We start from the raw sequence: 23,877 nt of genomic DNA on the forward strand, positions 1-23,877 counted from the left end.
AAAACAAATCATATCTTATACTAGATTCCTAAAAGATCTTTGTACGGCTAAGAGATGGCACAATGTACATAAAAAAAATTTGATAGAAAAAGTGAGTGCTATCATCAAACAATATGTGCCCCAAAAATACAAAGATCTAGGTAGCCCAACCATCTCATGTGTGAATAGGGACCACCGGATTGAATACGCACTACTCGATTTGGAGGCAAGTGTGAATTTGATCCCATACTCGGTCTACGAACAACTTGGCATAGGAGAATTAAAATCCATAAAGACCACACTCCAACATGCTAATTGTTCGATTCATATACCAAGATGGATAATAGAGGATGTGCTTATCCAAGTCGATAAATTCTAGTATTTAGTAGATTTTATTATTTTTGGATACATAGCTTGTCATTAATGCTAGCACTCAAATTCCTATCATCCTTGTCCGACCATTCCTAGCCACATTAAACATTATAATAAATTGTAGGAATGGGATTATAAAACTATCCTTTACGAACAAGACACTTGAGTTAAACATGTTTAACATGTTGAAACAACAGACGGATAGTGATGATGTTCACAAGATTAACTTGATAAACTTTTTCGTGGAAGATAAGTTACTTTTGAATTTATACTCCAACATTTTAAAGATGTACTTAAGCCACTCCACTAATTTGGATGATGACATCATTAGGGAGATGGATGCCCTACTTTATGTGACACTAGTACTTAAAACTAACCGGTGAATGCCTGAATTTGAAAATTTACCTCTAACTAACTCAAAGCCTCTATCGTCTAGTGTCAAGGCACTAAAGCTTGACCTAAAACCTTTGCCTACAAATCTTAAATATGCTTATTTAGGTCAAGTTAAAAGATATCTAGTGGTGATCTCTTCCCACTTTGTTAAAGAACAAGAGAGTATGCTAATTTTTACTCTCAAAGAACATAAAGGAGCTCTCAGATGGATGATTACGGACCTCAAGGGAATAGACCCTCTGATTTATACTCAATGCATCCACCTCAAAGATAATACGAAAATATCTAGACAACCATAACGCCGTCTAAATCCAAATACGAAGGGGATAGTTAAAAGTGAAGAGTTAAAACTATTGGATGTGGGTATCATATACCCTATATCTGATAGTCAATGGGTGAGTCCAACTCAGGGGGTATCTAAGAAGTCCGGGATTACCATCGTAACCAATGTGGATAATGAACTCATATCAACTATAGTCACTACTGGTTGGAGATTGCGTATTAACTACCAAAAATTGAATATCATCACGAGGAAGGACCACTTTCCTTTACTTTTTGTTGATCAGATCTTATAAAGGGTAGCAGGTCATTCCTATTACTGCTTCCTTGATAAGTATTTGGCTATAACCAGATAAAGATAGCCCTTGAGGACCAAGAAAAGACCACATTCACATGTCCTTTTGACACATTCACTTATTGAAGGATGCCATTCGGATTATGTAATGCCCTCATCACATTTCAGTAATGCATGTTGAGTATTTTTTTTCTAACATGGTTGGGAAATTTTTAGAGGTCTTCATAGATGGCTTCTTTATCTTCAGTTCATCCTTCAGTGAGTGCCCTGAGACTTGAAATTGGTGTTGTAAAGATGTGAACAAAAGAACCTTGTGCTGAACTGGAAGAAATGTACATCATTCCATGGTTCAGAAGGGAATAGTCCTTGGACACATGATAACATCTAATGGAATTGAGGTGGATAAAGCAAAAATCAACTTAATCTCTAACATACCACCACCCAAGAGTATACGTAACATGTGATCCTTCCTACGACATGCCGAATTCTACCAAAGGTTCATAAAGGAATTCAGTCTCATATGTTGTCCGTTGTGCAGCCTTCTTCAAAGGGTAACTCTCTTCGAGTGGAGCGGGGAACACCAAAAAGCTTTCACCAAGCTAAAAGACATGTTGACCAACACTCCCATCATGCAACCACCTGATTGGAATATACACTTTGAAATCATGTGCAATGTAAGCGACTATATAATTGGGTGCAATGGAAGCTCTCATTATATTTGAGTGTCTTATTCGCATGTGTAAGTTTCTAAGATTATAGTTCTGATGGTGGGTTTAACATATTCATAAGTGATGAACAAGATGAGCATATCAGAATCTCAACTTGATGAGTGTATGAGTGGATATAGAGTTCAAGTAATTAGTTTACTACGATCGGGTGGTCTAAAATCAGAGTGGACGATTAGATGTCTCTATCTAGCAATGCATATTTGACTAAATGATTCATTATGATAGACGGGTAAGAATAATTGGGTATATAATGATCATATCTCAAACTCAATGGTTAGATGGCTTGTTCTATGAATGAAGACTATTCCCAACGATCAGATGCGCGGTGGGGAATAGACGTAAGGTTAGGTTAGCTAGATTGGTACCATACACATGTACATAATAAGCTAAATTCATGGTAACTCTCAAGGACTTTCAATAGTCGGGTATTGAAAAATTCGAGGTGTTACAATTGTAACATCCCGAATTTTCATGGCCAGAGTTTGTACTCATGCCCGAGGAAATCGGGTGTTAATAATAAAATGAATTGGATACTTTAAAAATCGCACCATATTTTTTTCATTTGGATCACATACAGGTAAATTCATGAAGGTAATCATTCATGAGAATAAAACCAACTGTATTGATTATTTCATCAGAGTAAAAGAATTCATTAAATAATCAAATGCCTTCTCAATGGAAGCTCAATACATTATCAGATTTCGCAGCGGAAGTATAAAACTAAATAGTAAAAGTATCTTCGGATTCTTTCAGTATAGTCTTCTTTAGCGAGATGGTCCTTTAGGTTTTTAATCTGTACATTACCTGCATCATCTGTACGGTTGGGAGATGGTCAATACCTTACTCATAGTGATAGTTATCCTTTAAGATTAACAGTAATTCAATAAATTCATAAAAGTAATATAAAGGTTCTGATACGTACCGTACTCCACAACTATAAGAGGTATCAATATGCACAAACAATCTACATAAGATGAATACTTGGCAAAGTATATGCGGTTCATCACTCTTAGCGATCGCCACAATGTGGAATATGATTAGAGTTATCCGACTCGCCCCCCATCCTATACTACGGAGATTCGCCGACGTGTTCCACGTTTAACATGGATTTATGCAGTTATCCCAAGACAAACACAATACATGACCAGGTGAATCACGCAATCCGGATTGGAACGACTAATTGTGACAACTAACCCCTAAAAGAAAAGACCGGATTAGAGCGACTAAATGTGACATCTAACCCCCGAAAGAAAAGAATTGGTGTAACACGTATATATAATGATTTACATACACTAATTTGTGCACCATCACCCATGAAATATGGAATTACGTGTTGCCCCAGGGCCACGACCGAAAACGCATTACGTCCACGATATTTATTCGATCGTTAGAAGAGGGATACCCAACATAATACTTGCACTTATGGATAATATAAACTAAATTATGGAGGTTCTGGAATATCAAGACACATGCCCAAGCCCTTTAAAGATAAATAGCACAAGGCCAATATAGAGAAGAGTGACAATGATCAACTCAAACAGTGGCAATGACCAACATAACAAATAGAAGAGTGACAATTGTCAACTCAATAAAGATAAAAGTGGCAGGGCCAACTCAAATAAATTTGATAAGGCAAGGGCAAAGCTTGTATCCATGGCCCCACATAAATTCGGAAAGATCACTTGTAATCAACATTATACCATAAGCCAAAGGCAAATAATTGTTGGTAAAACACATAATTGCAGGGAAGATTCAAAGTATTATGAAGGCATGTAAAATGCAAGATAAAATAAGAAGAAAGCATGTAAAAGGCAGGATAAATATAATAACTTAAATTAATATAAGCTTAAAGGATAAAACCCTCACCTTTGATCATCCGTTGGTAAGGTTGTCGGCTTAGGGAGGTCTTAAAATCAAATCTATTTCCTTTATCCTAATCCATGAATTCGAGACGGTTAGGATTAGTGTCGAGTAGTTGGTATTACTACATGTTATCTAAGTTTAGGAAGGGTGGTTTATCTTAGGATCCACCTCTACTATCGTGGGAAAGGTTGCAAGGGAGTAAGGAGGAACGGGTTTCAGACCTAACAAAGTTGGAGCAGCGACCCCAGAGTTGGCGTCTTGCCAGGATGGTCTGATGTGCTTTCGGCTTCTCTTCTTCTCTCGCTCATTTCTTCTTCTTTCTTCCCTATTTCTTCTCTCTTGGTTGGGGCTTTAGTCGGCCTCCTTCCGTTTTGTTTTATAGTGCTTGATATTCTCAAAGTTTAGATTGTAGTCAAACAATGTCTGGCCTTTCGCACTCGACTTACACAGGTAGATTTCACAGTCGGTTTGTGTGCAAATCCGATTTTGTGGAGTGGGCATAGGGATTGGTCTTATCTGGTTGTTGGGGCGGTATTTCTTGAAGGAGGGTCAACTGATCGAGAGGTGGCCCACAGATCTGTGATTTGGATGCCCCTACAAAGTGTTCTTACGTGAACACGGTTGCCACATTTTGCAGTTCATTTCCGTGGGAAACGGCGGACCGCCGATCACTCCACTTCTCTCCATCCTTTTCGGCCGACGTGGAGCTGGTCAGAACTCCTTCCAGCTGAGATTGGACGGTTTGGATCGCGTGAAAGAGCGGGAGTTTCCGTCTGGAAGGCTTCTTTCTAGCCGGCTTTAACGGCCGTTGTCGCAGCTTCTGGGCTTTTGCCTTTAGCCGATCTTCTTAATTGGTTGGGTTCAAAAATCATGGATTTTTGGGAGATATATTCCCTTCATCATCTTTAGCACGTTATGTTCGCCAATGGCTCCAAATTTGGAGCTGATTCGAGCTTTTGGTGGGTTATATGTTCTTCTCATGCCACCGTAACCGGATTCGCAAGGAGACAACGTTTTGGCGTGTGCGATATCCCTCAATCGTCCTGGACTTCTAGGCTCGGATCAGAGCCTCTCCTAGCAGGGTTTGGACGGTGTGGATGAGGGGTAGTAGTTACATGTGGGTGATGTAGTCGGAAGGAGGAAATCCCGAGTTGGGGATCTTTACGCTGTTACAGCGCAAGGGCAGTTCGGCCACGTTCACTGGCTGTCCTGGTGGGGTCCACTTATGATCTTCCTTTCAGAGATCCACGCCATATACTGACTTCGGCGTGACGTTGTGGCCCATGGCCCAAAGTTTGAGGTGGGTCTAATCTTTAGGTGGGCCACACCACTAATCAACTTGGTACTATGCTCACCTTTTAAACTAGATTATTATGATAACTAGTTACGTGCAATGCGCATGATTGCACGTAGCTTCTTGCTTTGTGAATGGCTGGCAATGGTGGGGTCCGTTGTGGTGGTTTCTTGAGTAATCCACTCCTTTCATTGGCTTGGTCGGATCATGTGAGGGTAGGGGCCAAAATATGGGGTGAATTGGAGTTTTAGGTGGGCCACACGATGCAACAATATATGGGTGTAATTTCCTTAAGCAGCTACTTGCGACTCCTTGTGTGTTGGCATGCGGAAGCTACACCTTTGGTTCACTTGTACAGAATAACTGGAGCCCACTATGATGAATTTTTAGAGAATCCCTTTCACTCATCAGTCTAGTTAGGTCATGTTGGCCCATGAGCCCAAATATGAAGTAGATCCGAGCCCTACATAAGCTTATCTTTAAAGGTTTCCTAGCGGGTGCCAAAATGGACTTGATCTAAATTAACAGTCCACACTTAATGATCAGGTCCCAAATTTGGAAAAAAATGTGTAATCAAGCTAGGCAGACAATTGAACAAAACTTGGTGATTGATCGATGGTGGAAAAAAGCTAAATTTGAAATATCACCTTTTACGTCAAAAGGAAGGAACTGGCTTTAGTGTTCAACGATGTAGGATCATAAATGGGGGTCTAAATGTTGTATGATGTCTTAGTCAAGTGAGGCCAAGGTGTGATCCAAATTTGCGTTACGATGGACGGCAAGAAGTGGCTAGATCTGAGATCTAGGTTCTCACAGAGTTGATAAGCCAGAAACAATAACTTCACACTTTAAAAAGAGCCTACTAAAGTGGGGTCTTTATATTTCACACTTGTTCCATATTATGGACAATCCAAGTCATTCACTTGAAGGGAAATATCCTCCTATGACTATCCACGAGGTTTCTTCACTCGATGGACATCAAAAATAACGGTTATGGGATGATTTGTCAAGTGGGCCACTTTTACAATGATCTAAGGGCTGAAATTTGATGTGCATGGTTAATTTATGATAAATATGCATGGTATAAAAATTTTCATCAAGCAAATCATGGGAACCATGAAATTTAGAATTCGGGGGTCTAGGTTAATGGCATTTTCGTAATTATTGCTGATCTAAGAGTTTTGTGAAATCTAATGGTTCTACATGGTTTTATGTCCATTTTCAGACAGTTCTTACAAAATAATTTACATCTAAGTCATTATTGTTAAAGAGTTATTCACTAATTTAGTCAGGGAAGGTACATATATCAGACCATATGATCAACGATCGGATAATTTGATTTATGGATGAAGATTATTCTTAATCGGTCAGATTCACATTGGAGGATGGATGTAGGGTTAAGTTAGCTAGACTGGTATTGTACACATGTGCATAATAGGTTAAATTCATGGTAACACTCAAAGACTTTCAATACTCGGGTATTGAAAAGTTCGAGGTGTTACAATCTACCCTCAAACAAAATTTCGTCATCAAAATTTATTTATTTATTCCACTTACACTGATCTGTTATGTTTAGTATTTTACTTTATCCCTTGTGAGGTGGATGTGTCTAATTCAGGAATATCAAGACACATGCCCAAGTCATCTATAGATCTGAACTGTCCAGCCAAAGAAGAGGAGGATTCCGATCCTCCCAAAAAGTCTAGAAAGATTTGGACGAGTCTGACCTCACTAAGAACAAAGGATCTTCCATACAATCCGCGAAAGGCTCGTTCGCACCCCAACTTCCACTGCAGAAGACAAGCGAGTCTTGAAGCACAACTTCCATCCAAGCAGTCCGTTCCCCGGAGAAGAGAAATTCGATCACTACCACGTCGTCCAAAAGAAAAGGGGAAGAGTAGAAACTGCAATAACCAGCATATTCCACATGCAAATAGCCGCAATGCGTGGAAGTTTCATTCGCAAGGAGAATGCTAATGGGATGAACAGACCCTCGATTTGATGACCTGATCAAAACAACTGTCTGATGACCCACCTAAACTATGAAAGAAAAAGAGAGAAAACTAAGAAAGAAGAAATGAAAAACATGATTGATAATAGATCATCACCGCTTTGCACTACACAAGTTACACCACTCGTCCGCACTCCATCTTCGTAGGAATTACACGCGAACTACGCAGTCATAATTGCGTAGGAAGATTCTGGATATCCAGTCATGTATAAAACCCCTACACATACAACTGCTGATGGACACATACAACAAGAAAGAAAGGAAAGAAAAGAAAAGGAAAGAAATGTAAGAGAGAGAGAGAGAGAGAGAGAGAGACCGAGTGCGGATCCCCTGACAATCATAGGTAAGCATCAAGATCAATTTCCTTTTAGATCTTTATGTTTCCAACAACTATATATGGACTCATTACAAGAAAGTAGGCCTTTAGCCTCAATTTTTTAGCCTTGGTTCAAAAAAAGGAGGCTAAATATGGTTTTTAGCCTTGGTTGTAAAGGAACTGAGGTTAAAAATTCACTTTTTGCCTTGGTTGATGAGAAACTGAGGCCAAAACTCTTCCCTATTGCCTCGGTTGGTGAGAAACTGAGGCTAAAAGTCAGCCCTTTTGCCTCGGTTGGTGAGCAACTAAGGCCAAAAGTCTGCCCTTTTGCTTCGGTTGTTGAGAACTAAGGCCAAAATTCTGCCCTTTTGCCTCGGTTGGCAAGCAACTGAGGCCAAAAGTCTACCCTTTTGCCTCGGTTGTTGAGAACTGAGGCCAAAAGTCTGCCCTTTTGCCTCAGTTGATAAGAAATTGAGACCAAAAAGTCTGCCCTTTTGCCTCGGTTGGTGAGAAATCGAGGCCAAAAGTCTGCTTTTTTGCCTCGGTTGGTGAGCAACCGAGGTTAAAAGTCTGCCTTTTTGCCTCAGTTGTTGAGAAACTGAGGCTAAAAGTCTGCCCTTTTGCCTCGGTTGGTGAGAAACTGAGGCCAAAAGTCTACCCTTTTGCCACGGTTAAGCCTACCTTTTTACCTCGGGTTATTGAAAATCGAGGCCAATAGTTTACCCTTTTGTCTCGGTTGGTGAGCAATCGAGGCCAAAAGTCTACCCTTTGCCTTGGTTATTGAAAATCGAGGCCAAAAGTCCGCCATTTTGCCTCGGTTGGTGAGAAACTGAGGCCAAAAATTTACCATTTTACCTCAGTTGGTGAGCAAACGAGGCTAAAAGTATGTCCAATGTCTACCCTTTTGCCTCGGTTGGTGAGTAACTGAGGCCAAAAGTCTGTCATTTTCATGATGGGCCACGGTAAGATTTCAAAGGTAAATGGTCCTATTATCACTGATCCATGCATTATGGCCCATTGGAATGTTAAATCAGCCTACTATTTTGGGTCCGATTCTAAAATAATATATCATACGAGATGGATGGAGCGGATGCCATGTCATGGTGGGCCCTACAGTCTGGCCGTTTTTGCCTCGGTTATGAAAACTGAGGCCAATATCGCACCTGCCACTCGCCATTATACTGAGAAAAGAGCAAGGGTACTTTCGACCTTGCGTTTTCGTTATTTCTACGAAAGCAAGGCACCATCTCTCGCTCAGCTTTTTGGGCAAAAGGTCTCTGCGAGTCCACGCAAGTCTCCCAAAACCCTCGTTTCTCTCGATTTCTGCTCGGAAATCACCGTCTCTTTCTTCACTTCCCACTATTTCGTCGATTGATGGCGAAAGCAGCTTCGGAATTCTTGTTTCTCGGACGTGCAGGTCGGTATTGCTCTTATTCCCGCATTTTCTCGTTAAATCTCGTCGAAGATCGGATGTTCTAGCTCTCAATTTTGTTTTTCTTGATTTGTTTGGAATTTCTTTGCTGTTTTTCTATTTTTTCTCGATCGAGAACCCTAGATCGTCTGGTTTAGAGAGGAATGCAGAGATTTTTTTTTTTTTTTTTTGGAATTCTGTCGGATTCCCATAAAGAAGACCTTTGCGATTTCCTTGTTTGCAGATTTTGATTCTTTTAGCATGTTTTCGAGTTTTTTCTAGTTGAAACCCTGGAAACAGAGATTTCACATGGAAATTTCATCGATTTTTAAAATGTTAGGAAAATTTTGCTTACTCTTGCTCTTGATTTCTCATTTTCTTTTTTCTTTTAATGATTTTTTTTTTTTTTTGTTATTTTGAGTTTCTGTTGATTCATGACTTTAGAAGTGGAAATTTTGCGAATTTCTTTGGAAATACTTCTCATTGTTCTTATTTTTCATTTTCTTCATTTTGATGATCTTTTCTCTATCCTTTGTATACATTTTTTTCCTATATGAGACCCTAAATTTTCGGACTTGGAGAGAAGAATTTGGTTTCTGATGGCAGTTAAGTTCAGATCTCAGTACTGGAACAAGATCTATTGTTTTTTTTCTCCAAAATTTTAAGTCTCCCTGTTATCTAGATCTGTAGATAAATGGATTAGTGCTTTCCTAAAAAATCTCACGTTGTAAAGAGCTCGAAGGATTGAAAAATCTGCTCCAGCGCCATCATATCTTTAACTTGGATTATTGTCATTCTAAGCTTTTAGATTAGATCTGTAAAAATTAAAATAAAAAAATTAAAAATTAAAAAATAATAATTTGTTGCTTGCTATGAATGGCTCTACATGCCAACCTGACACAAATCTAATTATAAGCACAATGTTTTAAGTTACTTGCTGTGAATGGCTTTACTAATTATAAGCACAATGATTTAGCTTTCGTTTTATTTGAAGTTATTATAATTTTTGTTGTAGGCCAATGATAATAATGTTGATGATGATTTATATTGCTATGAATGCCAGGTCAACCAAGGTGGACTCGATAGACTAATCAAACTTTCATCTATATTTTCTGAAGACCCATCTGTGCTACAAGAGGTACATTGAGAGATGAGTTGTGCCAGACTTAAAGTTGAATACATACGATAAGACAGATTGCTATGCACTTGCAAATCCATTACTTTATTTTATGAGAAATGCAAAAGGGACCAGCCTGAGTGGCATTCCATGGAACTTCCATTCTATAAACATGTTTGAGGATACATTTGAGACTGTCATATAAGCCTTTTTAACATGTATGGTGATCTATTTAGCCTTTTAAGCATGATAGGCTATCCTTAGGTAACTGTTGCATTAACTGTATACTCTGTACTGATTTTTCTCTTTATGGTAGTGTAATAGTGCTTGAGGGACTACTTACATGTTGTCTATGCAGGATGGCATGTGCACTACATGACTTTGCATGCACCTAGATTGGCTCTAAAAGTCCACATAGTTATTAAAAAATAAAAAGGCTTATGCATAACTACGCATATTTTCTTAGCTACCTCAATGTCATATAGCTGCCACATGTACACTTAGTTTTTTTGAGATTGCAATCATTCATGGTGTGGATGTTTAGGGGTTTTGTAATTTAATTAGGTGCCTTGTTCCCTTAGTAGTAGCTAAGGGATGTGTTGGTGACTCTAGAGGAGTCCTGAAGCCTTGGCGACCAATTTATACTAGAATATAAGATAGTAGCAGGACCAATGTTGAGTAGAGTAATAACTACAGTGGATTGACATGAATTTTGGGCAGAGTATTGCATTGTTCAAAGTTGGATACAAGTGATGGATAAGAGTTGGATGCAAAAGTCAAGGTAATGTGCTGAGCAATACTCTCTCCTTCGAATTTGGATTCCTTATAAAGTTGCATTGTTTTAAGAGTTCCCTTTGTTTCCTTGGACAATATAGGGTGAGCTTGGAATATGTTAAGGGCATGAAGGAATTCATTGAGTTTGCATTCAACAATGCTGCTAGCGAGGGGAAGATCTTATGTCCATGTGTAAAGTGCGCCAACCTCTTTTGGCGTGCTCATAAAGAAGTGGTAGATCATCTTGTGTGTGAGGGAATTATGCCGAATTACACCCGTTGGGTGTTCCATGGGGAGGCGTCTTCTTCATCGACTTCCAGCCCTGCAACTAGTACACATGATGATATGCCTCCACGTGATGACATGCATGGATTGTTGCATGATGTGTTTGGAATATCAGGTGTGGATGACATGCCAACTGAGTTGCCATCACAGGAGCCAATACAAGAGGAACCGAATCCTAAAGCTGAAAGATTCTTCAGGTTGTTGCAAGACGCTGAACAAGCCTTGTACCCGGGATGTAAGAAGTTCACGAAACTCTCTTTTGTTGTTCGAATGTATCAACTTAAGTGCTTAAATGGATGGAGCAACAAGTCATTCACCATGTTGCTTGAATTGTTGAAAGAAGTACTCCCCGAGGGTGAGACGTTGCCGAGTTCCTTTTATGAGACCAAGATGATTATTAAAGAACTAGGCCTCAGTTATAACAAGATCAATGCATGCCCCAATGATTACCAGTTGTATTGGAAGACTAATGTGAACGATGAGTCATATGCTGTGTGCGGTATATCCAAATGGAAAACGATGGAACATAATTCTAATGACGATGAGGCAACAACTATTCCCTCCAAAGTTAAGAAGATTCTGGCAAAGACATTGTGGCATTTTCCATTAATACCAAGGTTACAAAGGTTATTTATGGAAGCACAAACAGCTAAAAACATGAAATGGCATGACAAGGGACGAACCAAGGATGAGTGCATGAGACATCGTGCTGATTCTCCTGCATGGAAATCTTTTGACGAGCAACACCCAAATTTTTCATATGATAGTCGTAATGTCAGGCTTGGGTTAGCAACTGATGGATTCAATCCCTTCGGGACGATGAGTATTGCTCATAGCACATGGCCTGTTGTTTTGATGTCGTACAATCTACCACCGTGGATGTGCATGAAGCAACCTTACATCATGATGTCTCTAGTTATACCAGGCCCACATGGTGTTGGCAATAATATCGACGTATATCTATAACCGTTGATAGAAGAATTGCTTAAATTGTGGGAGGTCGGTGTCGACACTTACGATGCATCATCGAAGTTGAATTTTCGAATGCGTGCTGCTTTGTTATGGACTATTAGTGACTTTCCTGGATATGCAATGTTGTCAGGATGGAGCACAAAAGGTAAGCTCGCTTGTCCTAACTGCAATAAGGACACAGAGTCCCAGTGGTTGACACATAGCCATAAGTTTTGTTACATGGGTCATCGTCGATTCTTAGATAGAGATCATAGGTATAGACATGATAAAAGGAACTTTAATGGAAAGCTGGAGTTGAGAGAGGTGCCGAAACAACTATCTGGAAATGAAGTATTAGCTCAAGTGAGCAAAATTAACATAATATTTGGAAAGAAGTCTGATACCAAAGTTGGAAAGAAGAGAAATCGAGACAATAATAAGGAAAAGGGAAAGGCATCTTGTTGGAAGAAGAGAAGTATTTTCTTCGATTTACCATACTTGGCAGGTAATATGTTGCGTCACAGCCTTGATAAACCATATATCTTAGCAACCCAAGTACAATAGGTATTCTATGTCCCCGATCCTATTGATCGTGATTGACATGTTGTTATCAGGTCAAAGCCCTGTGCTTGCCTTGCATTAATCATACATTGGAAGCGACTATGCTTGCCAATGTTGATAATGTGAGTTGGGATAGGACGGATGTAGAGGGAAATGAAGTTAACACTCCACAAAACTTATCTAATTTGATTAAAGAGGACCACGATTCTAGGTCGGAATCTGATGACTAGGTATTGATGCCTAACACAAATGTGATGCATGCTTCTTCTTCTTTTTTTTATGCTCACAATTATTTGGTTAACTCCAATCTCATTACATATATTATTTTCATATTGTGAAGGAAATGAAGATGTCAACCTCCGACCATCATCATTCGAGCTTTATTGACCCGGTCCCGACCACCAACCAGGTTGGCAGAGTTCAGATAGTTCAGCATCGACTCTAGGTATGTAAATATATAATTTAAGTGAAGTGAAGTTTAGCTTGTAACTTTTATAGTTTTGTTCTGTTCTTGATTTAATTAAATGTAGATATTATATTTCAAATATTTAGAATTCTCATATCTATTCTTTTGTTTCATAAAGAGGGTGGTATTTATAATAGACGATTTCGAGGCCCTACAGTCATCAGCGAGGTGGCAAACTTGCCACCCAATAAGCAACTGAATATCAGTTGGAATAAGTACGGGCAGCCCATTGGACATAAGTACAATGAATTTACAAGGTGGCTGGGCATTTTATCTAGGAATGGGCGCTTAGCGCCTCTTGATCACGATAGTTGGCATCATGTGCCACTATCTCACAAGAATGAGATTTGAAATGAAGTGAAGGTAATATGAAATCAAAAATTCAATTACTCTTTTTGTATTTTTGTATAATAAGTATAATTGATGATTGATGTATTGCAGATCAAGTGGAATATCGACGAGGAGCGTCGAAATTGGGTAATGAAGTCCATCGGAGCTTCATGGAAGGAGTGGAAGAAGAGGTTAAAAAAAGAACACTACAAGAAATATTTGACTAATGAGGAACGACTAGCTCACTATCCTGATCGAGTGGAGACAACACACTGGAAGTGGCTCGTCACCTATTGGTCAAGTGATGAAGGACAGGTAAAAATTAAACATAAAGAAAAATTATATCCATGTTGGTGTATATTATTATTTATATTAAAATTTAGTTATTTTACTATGTCACATTGTAGGCCCGCACTCAAAGGAATAAAATCAACCGCAACAAGCATCGTATGGCCCACACTGCCGGCTCAAGGAGCTTTGCTCAAGTGCGTGAAGAAGAGGTAAATTCTTCTTTGATTTCTAAACTTGAAATGCCATCATTCTGTTTTAATATGATTGTTACAACTCATTTGTTTTTACATGGAAAAAGCGGGCAAAGAATCTTGGTGGAGAGTCTCCTGATCGGGCAACGTTGTTCATAACAACCCATCGGAAGAAAGATAGGAGTGTTGTGAACGAAGAGTCGGCTCATGTTATTGTATGTAGAAATTTATCAATCATTGACATCTCAGCCAATATTTTTCATTAAGTCATGATATTGAACAACTTATTTAATGTTTTTCTACACTACAGGAAATGATCGAGGAGTTACGGGCAACTCAGACTGCTGAGTCCTCTTAGAGTAGCACTGCCCGAGATGATCTCTTATCCCAGATATTGGGACCAGAGCATCCGGGCCGGGTCCGCATGATGGGGTTAGGTCCCACAGCTTCCACGTTATGGGGCACAAGAAATACCATTGCAGAACTCAGGAGGGAGACTGATGAGTTGCGACGACACATGAATGAGCGGGTAGAGCAACTAGTGGAGGAGCGGATAAAAGAACAAATGGCTAAGCATCTAGAGCAAATGGAGCAACGGATGACAGAGCGAATAATGGAGCAGATGGAGCAACGGATGACAGAGCGAATAACAGAGCAGATAATGGCACGAATGAGAGATACTATGAACTCATTGGCTGCAACAGACCAAACTTCGGGCAATGTACTAAATTTAAAGGCTGACTCAGTATCCACTCCTAGGGATAGACTTGAGGCTGAGGGACCTCAGTCGAAGGTTCCAAAGAATCAATAGGTAGTTTTTTGCTGAGATTCATTTATGTGTTATCTTTTACATATATATTTATGTTTTATTACATTTCATGAGTTTGTAGTTCACCATCATTGAATAGTTGGTCCTTTCTTTTTCAGGTCAAGTCGTATTTATGTGTATTTATGTGTTTGACATGCAAAAGAATCCAAGGGCTATCTTAAAATGAGGGTTGCAGATTGGAAAAAGGTGGGCCATACTTTTTTACTTTATGCTTTGTTTGCTAATGAACTTGGAGATCTAGGAATGTCTGATGGTACTGTACTCATTTTTCTTGGATTCAGACTGCCTTTGCATTTGGCAATATCTTCATGCAGTTTAGTGTTTTTTGGTCATTTGGCAAAGAGCTTGGTGTTTTTAGCTTTAACATTTTAATATGTTTGCTTAATTTTAGGTGCCCATGCTTCATTTTCAGGTATTGCAGTCTCCAATATGGATGTTCTACTTTTGATTGCTTTACCTCTTGTTTGATTTGGATTTCGTCCAAAAGGTACCCAATGGACCAAGCCTGATCAAAATGGGGTCGAGTATGCGTTGTGTCGTGTCCTACCATCTTGGACATAGTTAAAATCAGTTTGGTACTCCTGTATTTATATTTTTTACTCTCTTTTTTTTCTGAAAGTTTGGGGTATTTATAGATTTGTTTTAATGCAGGATTGTGCAATCTCCTATCTCAGAACTTTGTTTTGATCAAAACAGCAGTACTGAACAATCTACTGTTTGTGCAAGACTTTGTTCTTTTTCGATATGGTAGCTATAGTTGGTGCAATAAATGACCTGATGAGATACTTGCGCAAATGCTTCCTGTGCTCCATTGAATTACCAAAATTGGGAGATGCCATAAATGAGCAAAGGGTTGCTCTGCATTCTTCTCTAGAGAGTTACGGTTAGGAATTCGGATAAGATTCCAGCAAAACAGAGCAAGCCTGCATTGCAGGTGTTATCCACTGGCGATTCACCACTGACTTCCAAATCTAAAGCGACCTCAGCCCGTGCATCAAGTGCAGCTAAATGCAGTAGGCCTGTTGCATGCAAAGTAAAGACCTGGAGTGGGAAGTTAGGTCCTTTGTTTCCTCCTGATGGCAAATCTATTGTGGTGGTGGAGTCTGTTGCGAAAGCAAGTGTTATTCAGAAATACCTTGGAGATATATTTGAAGTCCTTCCTAGTTATGGCCATGTGAGGGACTTGGCTGGTAGGTCAGGATCTATACGGCCTGATGATGATTTCAGCATGGTTTGGGAGGTTCCGACTGCTGCCTGGACTCATCTTAAGAGCATTAAGGTAGCACTAAAGGGGTATGATTCTTTTCTTTGTGCTTTCTCTTAGTTTTTTTTGGTCTGGGTTTCCGCAAGAAATCTCATCTACGAGACTCGATCTGAAGTCTCCCCTCTAAAGGGGGTGCCTGTGAACCAACTCAACTCTTGAACTGGATGAGTGTTGTCTCTTAGTTGCGAAGTAACACTGTTGTCATACTGCATGGTTTATGATGGATGCAACTGCACTTGTTTTTTCATGACATTGTATTGTTTATTGCATTTTGCTGCTCTTGTTTCCTAAATAACTTCTGAATTATGTACTTCTTTCTTTTTGTGGATTGAAACTTCATATTTTCATTATAGTGCAAGGATGGTAGGACTGCTTTTCATATTTCAGTCTACATATCTGAGTCAATGCTTGAAAACTCATAACTTGATGTAGCTTGCTTGTTCCGAAATTGCGATTTGGGCAAGTTAAATTGGTGTAGTGGACGAGTCACTCATAACTTGATGTAGCTAGCTTGTTCTGAAATTGTGATTTGGGCAAGTTAAATTGGTCGACTTGTGTTCTTGTCTCTGGTGGATTGTTTCCCATTTTGGGAAAATGGGTTATTTGACCCATTTCTTCACATGAAGCGTTCCAGATGATGCAGAACAACTTGGGCACTTTCTCAGCCAACCTGTCAATTTGTTGAATTTTTGTTTATCTTCTGAGATTCTTATTGTGAATATGTGATGGATTCCAAGTTGTTATTATTCTGAATAGTTAATGATAAGAAAGTTTCTATATAGTTTCTATTTGTTATCATGTGCTGAGCCACTTCATCATTTTGTGCTTTGGTTAATCTTCTGATCATTTTCATTGTTTTTTTTTTTTTTTCATCTTCCATCTCTTAGAGCTAAAAATCTTATACTTGCATCTGATCCTGATCGTGAAGGAGAGGCAATTGCTTGGCACATTTCTGAGATGTTGCAACAGCAAGATGCTTTAAATGAAGGCATTACCATAGCAAGGGTCATCTTTCATGAAATAACTGAATCATCCATTAAAAGTTGTGTATGGCAACCGAGACTATCAGCTCAGAAAGCAAGTTGATTGCCTGTCATGGTCATCCTTTTAGTGGCCTGAAAAATGAGAGCACTTGTGTATGGCAACCGAGACTATCAGCTTGGTGGCTACCACATGGATCATGGATGGATGGACCTCAGAATGTAACTCGATCAGACTCATAGTCATCTGATTAGTTGCCTAAAAGGGAGATGGTTAGCTCAAATAATGAGCAGCAGTCTCCATTCAGCTGCAAAACTCACAACAATTGGATGGTCAGAGTTGTTTAGTCGCTGTAAAAATTCAGACGGAGAGTATGTCGAGTTTTCTCAGCCGTCACTTTTGTCAATCCTAGGAGAGTCATCGGTTGATTCAGAAACATCCTAGGAGAGTCAGCGGTTGTCGAGGTCGAGCTCGCATCTGGAATTTGGAGCGTCTGATGGAATCGAAGACGAATACTCTGACGAATTTACGGTCAGATCTTCAATTTCCATAAAATTTCTTAATTTTTTTAGTTGTTTTGTATTTATATTGTCTAAATTGATATTGAAATTTTTAGCTTTTGAGGTTCGAAAATGAAGGGCATGAAGAGAGCTACAAAAAGCTCAGGAATAGGGAGAGGAGACACGAGTATCAGCACGACTATGCTGAGGAATACGGCCCGACAACAGAGCACGGAGATGTCATGCTCCAGCAGCGGCTGCTGATGGTGAACTGGATAATCGAGGTGAGGGACTCTAGAATCACGTTTTCTTAACAATATTCTGTGAGAATGTAAAAAATTGGCTGATATGCAACTGAGTCCTATGAAGTTGCCGTTACATTGAATGGTGACTAATGAATATCACAAATAGTACAGGAATTCATCTATATTTGTCATTCCTGTTTGTAGTTGTGGGTAATTACCGATAACTAATTATCTTTGGTACAAACCTTGTCTCTCTCTCTCTCTCTCTCTCTCTATAGTTAGGTTGAATGTCACCTTCAACATGGCTATTTTTTTCTTTATGATTTGGGTGAATGTCATCACCGATAGGCCTCTATCTCTGTCTACAATTTAGATGGTCTCTCCTTCTGTCCCTCCCTTTATTGACAGTATAATCTTCCAAACCTTGGCAATGTCAGTGTACTCTTTCCTGTAAATTCACAGATAAAGATTAGTTGCAACAGGAATCCAATTTTTCCCGTTTCTTGGTCATTGTAATTTTGATGGCACTGAGGTGGTGATTTTATTATCCAATTATTGTTGTAACTCCCTCATTTCGGCTTTGTTTTTATCAATTTCTTTCATTTTCCATTCCTGTTATTTTAGTAAACCAAAATGTATCAGTACTTAAATATAGCTGTTAAACTCAAATCAGGGTAAAGTCTCAGTGACTATCAATTGACAAATGGCAGATTGAATGTTTCATTGGATTTTCTTGTCATAATGGCAATTGCCGAAATGTAATTTGAATGCATTTTGCCTAATGGATATTTTCTTACTTAAATTGGTAGGTTCGATGTCATACGACACAATTTAATTGCGGTTGGGTGTTCTGTTGGCATTCACCTAAATGTTACTTACTATGATATTTCTATGTTTGTGCAAAATGCAGTTAGTCGATTGGTATGATGGCTACATATTTCTGTGCTTAATCTGTATGTTACTATTTATAGGTAGCAATGGCCTAGAAAAGATTAATTCATGATCTTTCCTGTACCAGAAGGGCAGGGACTGGCACTGCTGCAGATATGATCGAGCAGTTTAGAAAATCGTACGTTAGGAAGGAAGATTTATTAATATTTTCTCTTCAACATCATTTTAGCATGACTAAACAATTGTCTTGGAAAATTTGTTAATACTTCGAACACTGATTGTAAGTTTAGCACCTTTTTTGTTTAATTATATTATGAATTTATATTGGAAACCTGAGAATTAAACGATGGTATCGGTGGTGAGTGTAGAAACGTGAGTCGCAATCAACTTCAGGGCGAATTGGGTGGCCAATTTGGTGGACAACTAACTGGTCTCTCGACATTGTGAGTTAGTTCTCTCTTCTCATTAAAATAGCAACAATTCTTAGCCGTTTTAGCATCATGGGAAAATGTTTCCTCATTAATCTATTGTTGATAATGGGTGAAATTGCTTTTGTTGAGGTTCCTTATTCAGATACACTGTAGAAGCCTTAGAGATGCTGTTGTTGCCCATGGCAAAAGATGGTATTGAGGCTCTTGGCTCAATGGGAAATGACGCTCCTTTGGCTGTGATGTCCAATAGAGAGAAACGTACATTTGAGTATTTCAAGCAGATGTTTGCTCAGGCTACAAACCCACCGATTGATCCGATTCGAGAGAAAATAGTCATGTGGAAGGGGACCTTGCTGAAACAGTTCATGTGGAAGGCTATGTGGCAGTTTGCGTGTTTTGAAAACTTTAAACAAACCATTAATTGTTTTGTTGATTGTTGTCTTGATGGATGTTAAATGGGTGAAACATGTACAGGTTCAATCATTGGTTGATTATAATAAGCTTTTGTTGATAGAAACTAGATTTAGCCTCAATTATTGATAAATGATGTTAAAAATTGAATTTAGCCTCAGTTGATGCCAACGAAGGCTAAATCTATCTTTAGTCTCAGTTTTGCCTTAGTTACCTAAACTGAGACTACAACTCCCGTGGCTAAAGGCTTTAGCCTCGGTTATTAGGAATCGAGGTTAAAAATAGATTTAGCTTCAGTTGGAGGCGATTAAGGCTAAAATTTGGATTTAGCCTCAGTTAGAAACAATGGAGGCTAAAATTATGATTTAGCCACATTTCGAGAAAACTGAAGCTAAAAAGGTTCTTTTAGCCTCACTTGAAGAACCGAGGCTATAAAAGTCATTTTAGTCTCGGTTGCTAAAACTGAGGCTAAAGCCTTTAGCCACGGGGGTTTCAACCTCGGTTTGGATAACTGAGGCAAAACTGAGGCTAAAGGCTTTAGCCTCAGTTTTTAACCTTTTCAGCTACAGTTTTGAACTGAGGCTAAAGCCTCCTTTTCTTGTAGTAACTGTCTAGGATTAAGTCGAACCGAGTCAACTCAGTTAGAAAATTCTGCTAAGGGTTAAGGTGGGTCAGCTAAGTTGGATTACTAACCATGGTAATCTCCTCATCTATTCACATCTAATAGGTTACCTTGGTAAGGCAGATCCTAACCATAGATCTTAAGCCGAATTCTAGTATTCAATCCTAACCATGTGAAACAGTTAATGAAGTGATCTAACCACCTAAATTGTTTTAAAAACTAGATTAGAATTCAAGCCCTATGGCGTATGCTCACAATTGAGGGAGAAAAGACATCACAGGTGAGGGTTTTATCCCTTAAGCTTACACTAATTTAAGTCGTTATATTTATCCTGCCTTTTACATGCCTTCCTGTTATTTCATCTAGCCTTTTACATGCTTCATGTTATTTTATCTTGCCTTTTACATGCCTTCATATTACTTTGAATCTTCCCTGCAATTATATGTTTTACCATCAATTATTTGCCTTTGGCTTACAATGTAATGTTGATTACAAGTGATCTTTCTGAATTTATGTGGGGCCATGGATACAAGCCTTGCCCTTGCCTTTATCAATTTATTGAGTTGGCCCTTGCCACTCTCCTCTTTATTAAGTTGGTTATTATCATTCTCCTTATATTTGAGTTGGCCAATGCCACCTGTCTATTTGTTGAGTTAGTCGTTGCTACTCTTCTTTTAATGAGTTGACCATTGTCACTCTCCTCTTTATTACATTAGCCATTGCCACTTATATCTTTGCTGAGTTGGCCTTTGCCACTCTTCTCTTATGTTATTGGCCTTATGTTATCTATTTTTAAAGGGCTTGGGCATGTGTCTTGATATTCCTGAACTCACATGAAATTAGTATGGTTCATAATCCTTTTAATTCGGGCCTATGATTTAGGGAAGGAACGGTGTATTGTGATGATCTTTTAATTATCTGTCAATGTACACCCAAAAGTTTCCAAGGGTACCTATCATTTACTTCATTTTATGGATATGATCCTTAAGGGCATGTTTGGACGGGCAAATCCCATGGGATTGGATTGTATTATGGTGGATTGCACCTTTTTCAAGAAATTAATGGTTGCATCAGTGGATTGCTTGCAATCCTATGGGATTGCTATATCCAGCGAGTTACCTACTGGGATGTTTGGACGGGCGGACAGGATTTGCCCTATCTAACCCCTGTGGTGTTTAGACGGGCATGGGATAACAACATATCCCATATGATATACTAGAATTGTTCTCATTGGTGTGACTAATAGGAATCTTTTATCAAATTTATATTTAGTATTTATGGTTTAAATACGGGTTTACACCTGATAGATGGAGTGGATTTACATACATATACACAGTGGGCTCCACATAGGTTTTATATCATCAGTTAGGAAACAAGTGCGCATCTCCGCGGGATTTCACATGTAACAGCGAGATACCCCCAATCCCATGAGAAATCCAGCAAGGAAATCCCAAATCTAGCACAAAATCCATCTGAATCCACCCTCCAATCCCATCCTTCTTCACTCCTGCACCGCCCAAACATACCTCAATACAAACGCTGTTGGATTCAAGAAACCTATCCACCCTAATACACCTACTCCAGCGCATGATGCCCGTCCAATCACGCCCTAATGGAGCAGTCGACTAACATCTAATACTCCTGAAACTCTAATTTCATTGTCCTAATGCGTGTATACGACTTCTATATAGGTATTAGCTAGTGTATCTTAGATTCCCTTAATGGTCTCATGTACCTCATCTGTAAATATGAACTCCTTGTGCATAGTGTTAATTACTATTAGTATACTAATTTGTGCATCTTGTTTATCAATCACATGAGCTATTGTGTCATGTAGTCAGCTGATCCGCTAGAAGCTGAACACCGAATACATAAGATGACAAGTGCATCAAGGAGCTAAGAACAGGTAAATGAGGTGCCTTGATGACCCAAAACAACCCTTAAATCTCTAGATGATCTTGACTTAATAGGTAAAGCTTGTTAATCATCCCTTAGCCTTAGAAACCTAATTGGAACATGATAAATAAGGTTAGAAGAGGTGCGAAGCTACTGTGAAATCATATGCCCAAAACAGCAGATTTCAAGTATTGCTCGATCCCATTGAGCGGACCTTGAGGGGTCTTTGATGGAATTGAAGACCACTCGATAGAATTGAGTAGGTAACTCAGATATGTCCAACAAGATTATATAAGTTTCTCAATGGAACCGAGAAACTTTCGATAACATCGACGGATATCCTCAATGCCATCGAAGACGACTGGATGACATCAGATTACAGTGTGTAAACTATCTAGCAATAATTTAACTAGAAATATAATTTTCTCGATACCATTGAAGCACTATTCGATGTCATTGAAGCCCGACTCGATCCCATTAAAAGAGTCGTTATCTACCCTTTTTTTTACGGTTGGAACTCGAACTTCTTAGGCATTTCTATGGGTTTTTGGTGCAATAAAAGCTTAAATGATACCATGAATATACCATTTTCTCAAGCCTCTAAACTAATGAATTCTAAGTCATCTTCTGTAAGATTAATACTCTAATGACGATTCCAACCTCTACCTTTAAGATGTGCTTGAACTCCTCTATTTTCTAGAGATTAAACTCAACCTCTATAGGCATACTATTGTCTAAATCTTCTAGAAGACCCATCTAGGTGAATCTCGTACAAATTACAACTTTCCATTGGTTATAAGATATTCAACCAAACTCCCATCACCTTGGTCACTTCAAAGGAGCACTGTTTAATCTTGGAGCTGAAGCCTTGGTAAAGCATCGACATCACGATTAGGGGAGCTGATCAAAGCATGGGAAAGCATCGATCAAGCAACTCGAGACGACACTATAAAAGGGACTCAATTCGACAAGTAAGTTGTCAATTGTAAAAGTATGTATACTCTCTTTCCTTTTATAAGATTGAGGGTAAGAATTTATGACCCAAACTCGACTAGGTTCTTGTGTAAGACCTTGGATCTTATGTAGGGCCTAAATCGAGTCCTTGTGTATGCCACCGGATATAAATGCATACGTATTAGTCTCCAAGGGAGCCTCCAGTGGGTGTAAACGTAAGTCCTTAGATTAGGATCGAAGCTATTGGTTATCCTAAGAAAAACGAACTAAAGTCTCTTACAGGAGCCTTTGATGGGAATGTATATCAGTATGTTCTTATGTAGGACCGAGGTTTGTGGAGAGCTTATCAAAAATTATGGAAAGTCTCTTGTGGGAGAAGATCCTTGTGTAAGGTTGTAAAGGTTAGAGGTCAACCCAATTTAAAACCTCCGATAATGAAATCTGGTACACTTATGGGTTGAGTGTGTCCGCCGAGAATGGAATAAGAAAATTGAACCACTATACATGCTTATTTTTAGGATTGTATTTTAGCACTTATTTAATTATGCTTATATGTTGAATGTTTAGTTATATATATGCATTATTCGATGAATATTAGGAGTTGATAGTTAGCACATCCCACACACACATGCACATTGTTATGTTTATAGACTAGTTGCTTAATTGACATATCATTTGTAGTCTATGTGATTGAACCATCTATTAGCTTGGAAGCATTAGAGTGAATTGCCTTACTTAGCATAATTTGAATATAAGATTAAATAGGCAATTATGGTTTCAAAGAAGAAAATTTTTATTTTATCCTAATCACTCCCCCTAGGACATAGCTTTCATTTTGTAGTCCCATATAACTTTTGCACATGTAACAGTGGTAATCTCATTACACCACGTGTGAATTTTTAATTAGGACATTATAGGTTGTTAGTGCTATGGTTTCTTGCTCCTT

General features: G+C 38.9%; 3 protein-coding genes across 6 annotated transcripts; all 3 read left to right on the top strand.

The window, feature by feature from the left end:
• The first annotated feature begins 10,630 nt into the window (after window positions 1–10,630).
• Window positions 10,631–12,083, top strand: LOC131225476 (uncharacterized). The gene is made up of 2 exons (XM_058221006.1): window positions 10,631–10,839; window positions 10,934–12,083. Exons 1-2 carry the CDS (start codon window positions 10,811–10,813, stop codon window positions 12,081–12,083), a joined length of 1,179 nt encoding a protein of 392 aa, XP_058076989.1. The 5' UTR covers window positions 10,631–10,810.
• Window positions 12,084–13,262: 1,179 nt separating this feature from the next.
• On the top strand, window positions 13,263–14,955 carry LOC131228846 (uncharacterized). Of its 4 annotated transcripts, none has more exons than XM_058224708.1 (5): window positions 13,263–13,458; window positions 13,537–13,740; window positions 13,833–13,925; window positions 14,015–14,122; window positions 14,218–14,813. In XM_058224708.1, the coding sequence occupies exons 2-5, from the start codon at window positions 13,576–13,578 to the stop codon at window positions 14,263–14,265; spliced, it is 414 nt and encodes a 137-aa protein (XP_058080691.1). In that variant the 5' UTR covers window positions 13,263–13,458; window positions 13,537–13,575; the 3' UTR covers window positions 14,266–14,813. The 4 variants fall into 4 exon arrangements, 3 of the variants coding, with proteins under 3 accessions (XP_058080691.1, XP_058080696.1, XP_058080683.1); XR_009163096.1 differs by lacking the exon at window positions 13,263–13,458 and adding an exon at window positions 14,835–14,955 and having other exon boundaries at window positions 13,476–13,740; window positions 14,218–14,718; XM_058224700.1 differs by lacking the exon at window positions 13,263–13,458 and having other exon boundaries at window positions 13,476–13,740.
• Window positions 14,335–19,247, top strand: LOC131225485 (uncharacterized). The gene is made up of 9 exons (XM_058221018.1): window positions 14,335–14,628; window positions 15,018–15,084; window positions 15,128–15,198; window positions 15,611–16,029; window positions 16,888–17,047; window positions 17,426–17,512; window positions 17,598–17,765; window positions 18,986–19,060; window positions 19,191–19,247. Exons 1-9 carry the CDS (start codon window positions 14,335–14,337, stop codon window positions 19,245–19,247), a joined length of 1,398 nt encoding a protein of 465 aa, XP_058077001.1.
• The last annotated feature ends 4,630 nt before the right edge of the window (window positions 19,248–23,877 follow it).

This window comes from Magnolia sinica, chromosome 2, assembly GCF_029962835.1.
Source record: "Magnolia sinica isolate HGM2019 chromosome 2, MsV1, whole genome shotgun sequence".
NCBI lineage: Eukaryota > Viridiplantae > Streptophyta > Magnoliopsida > Magnoliales > Magnoliaceae > Magnolia > Magnolia sinica.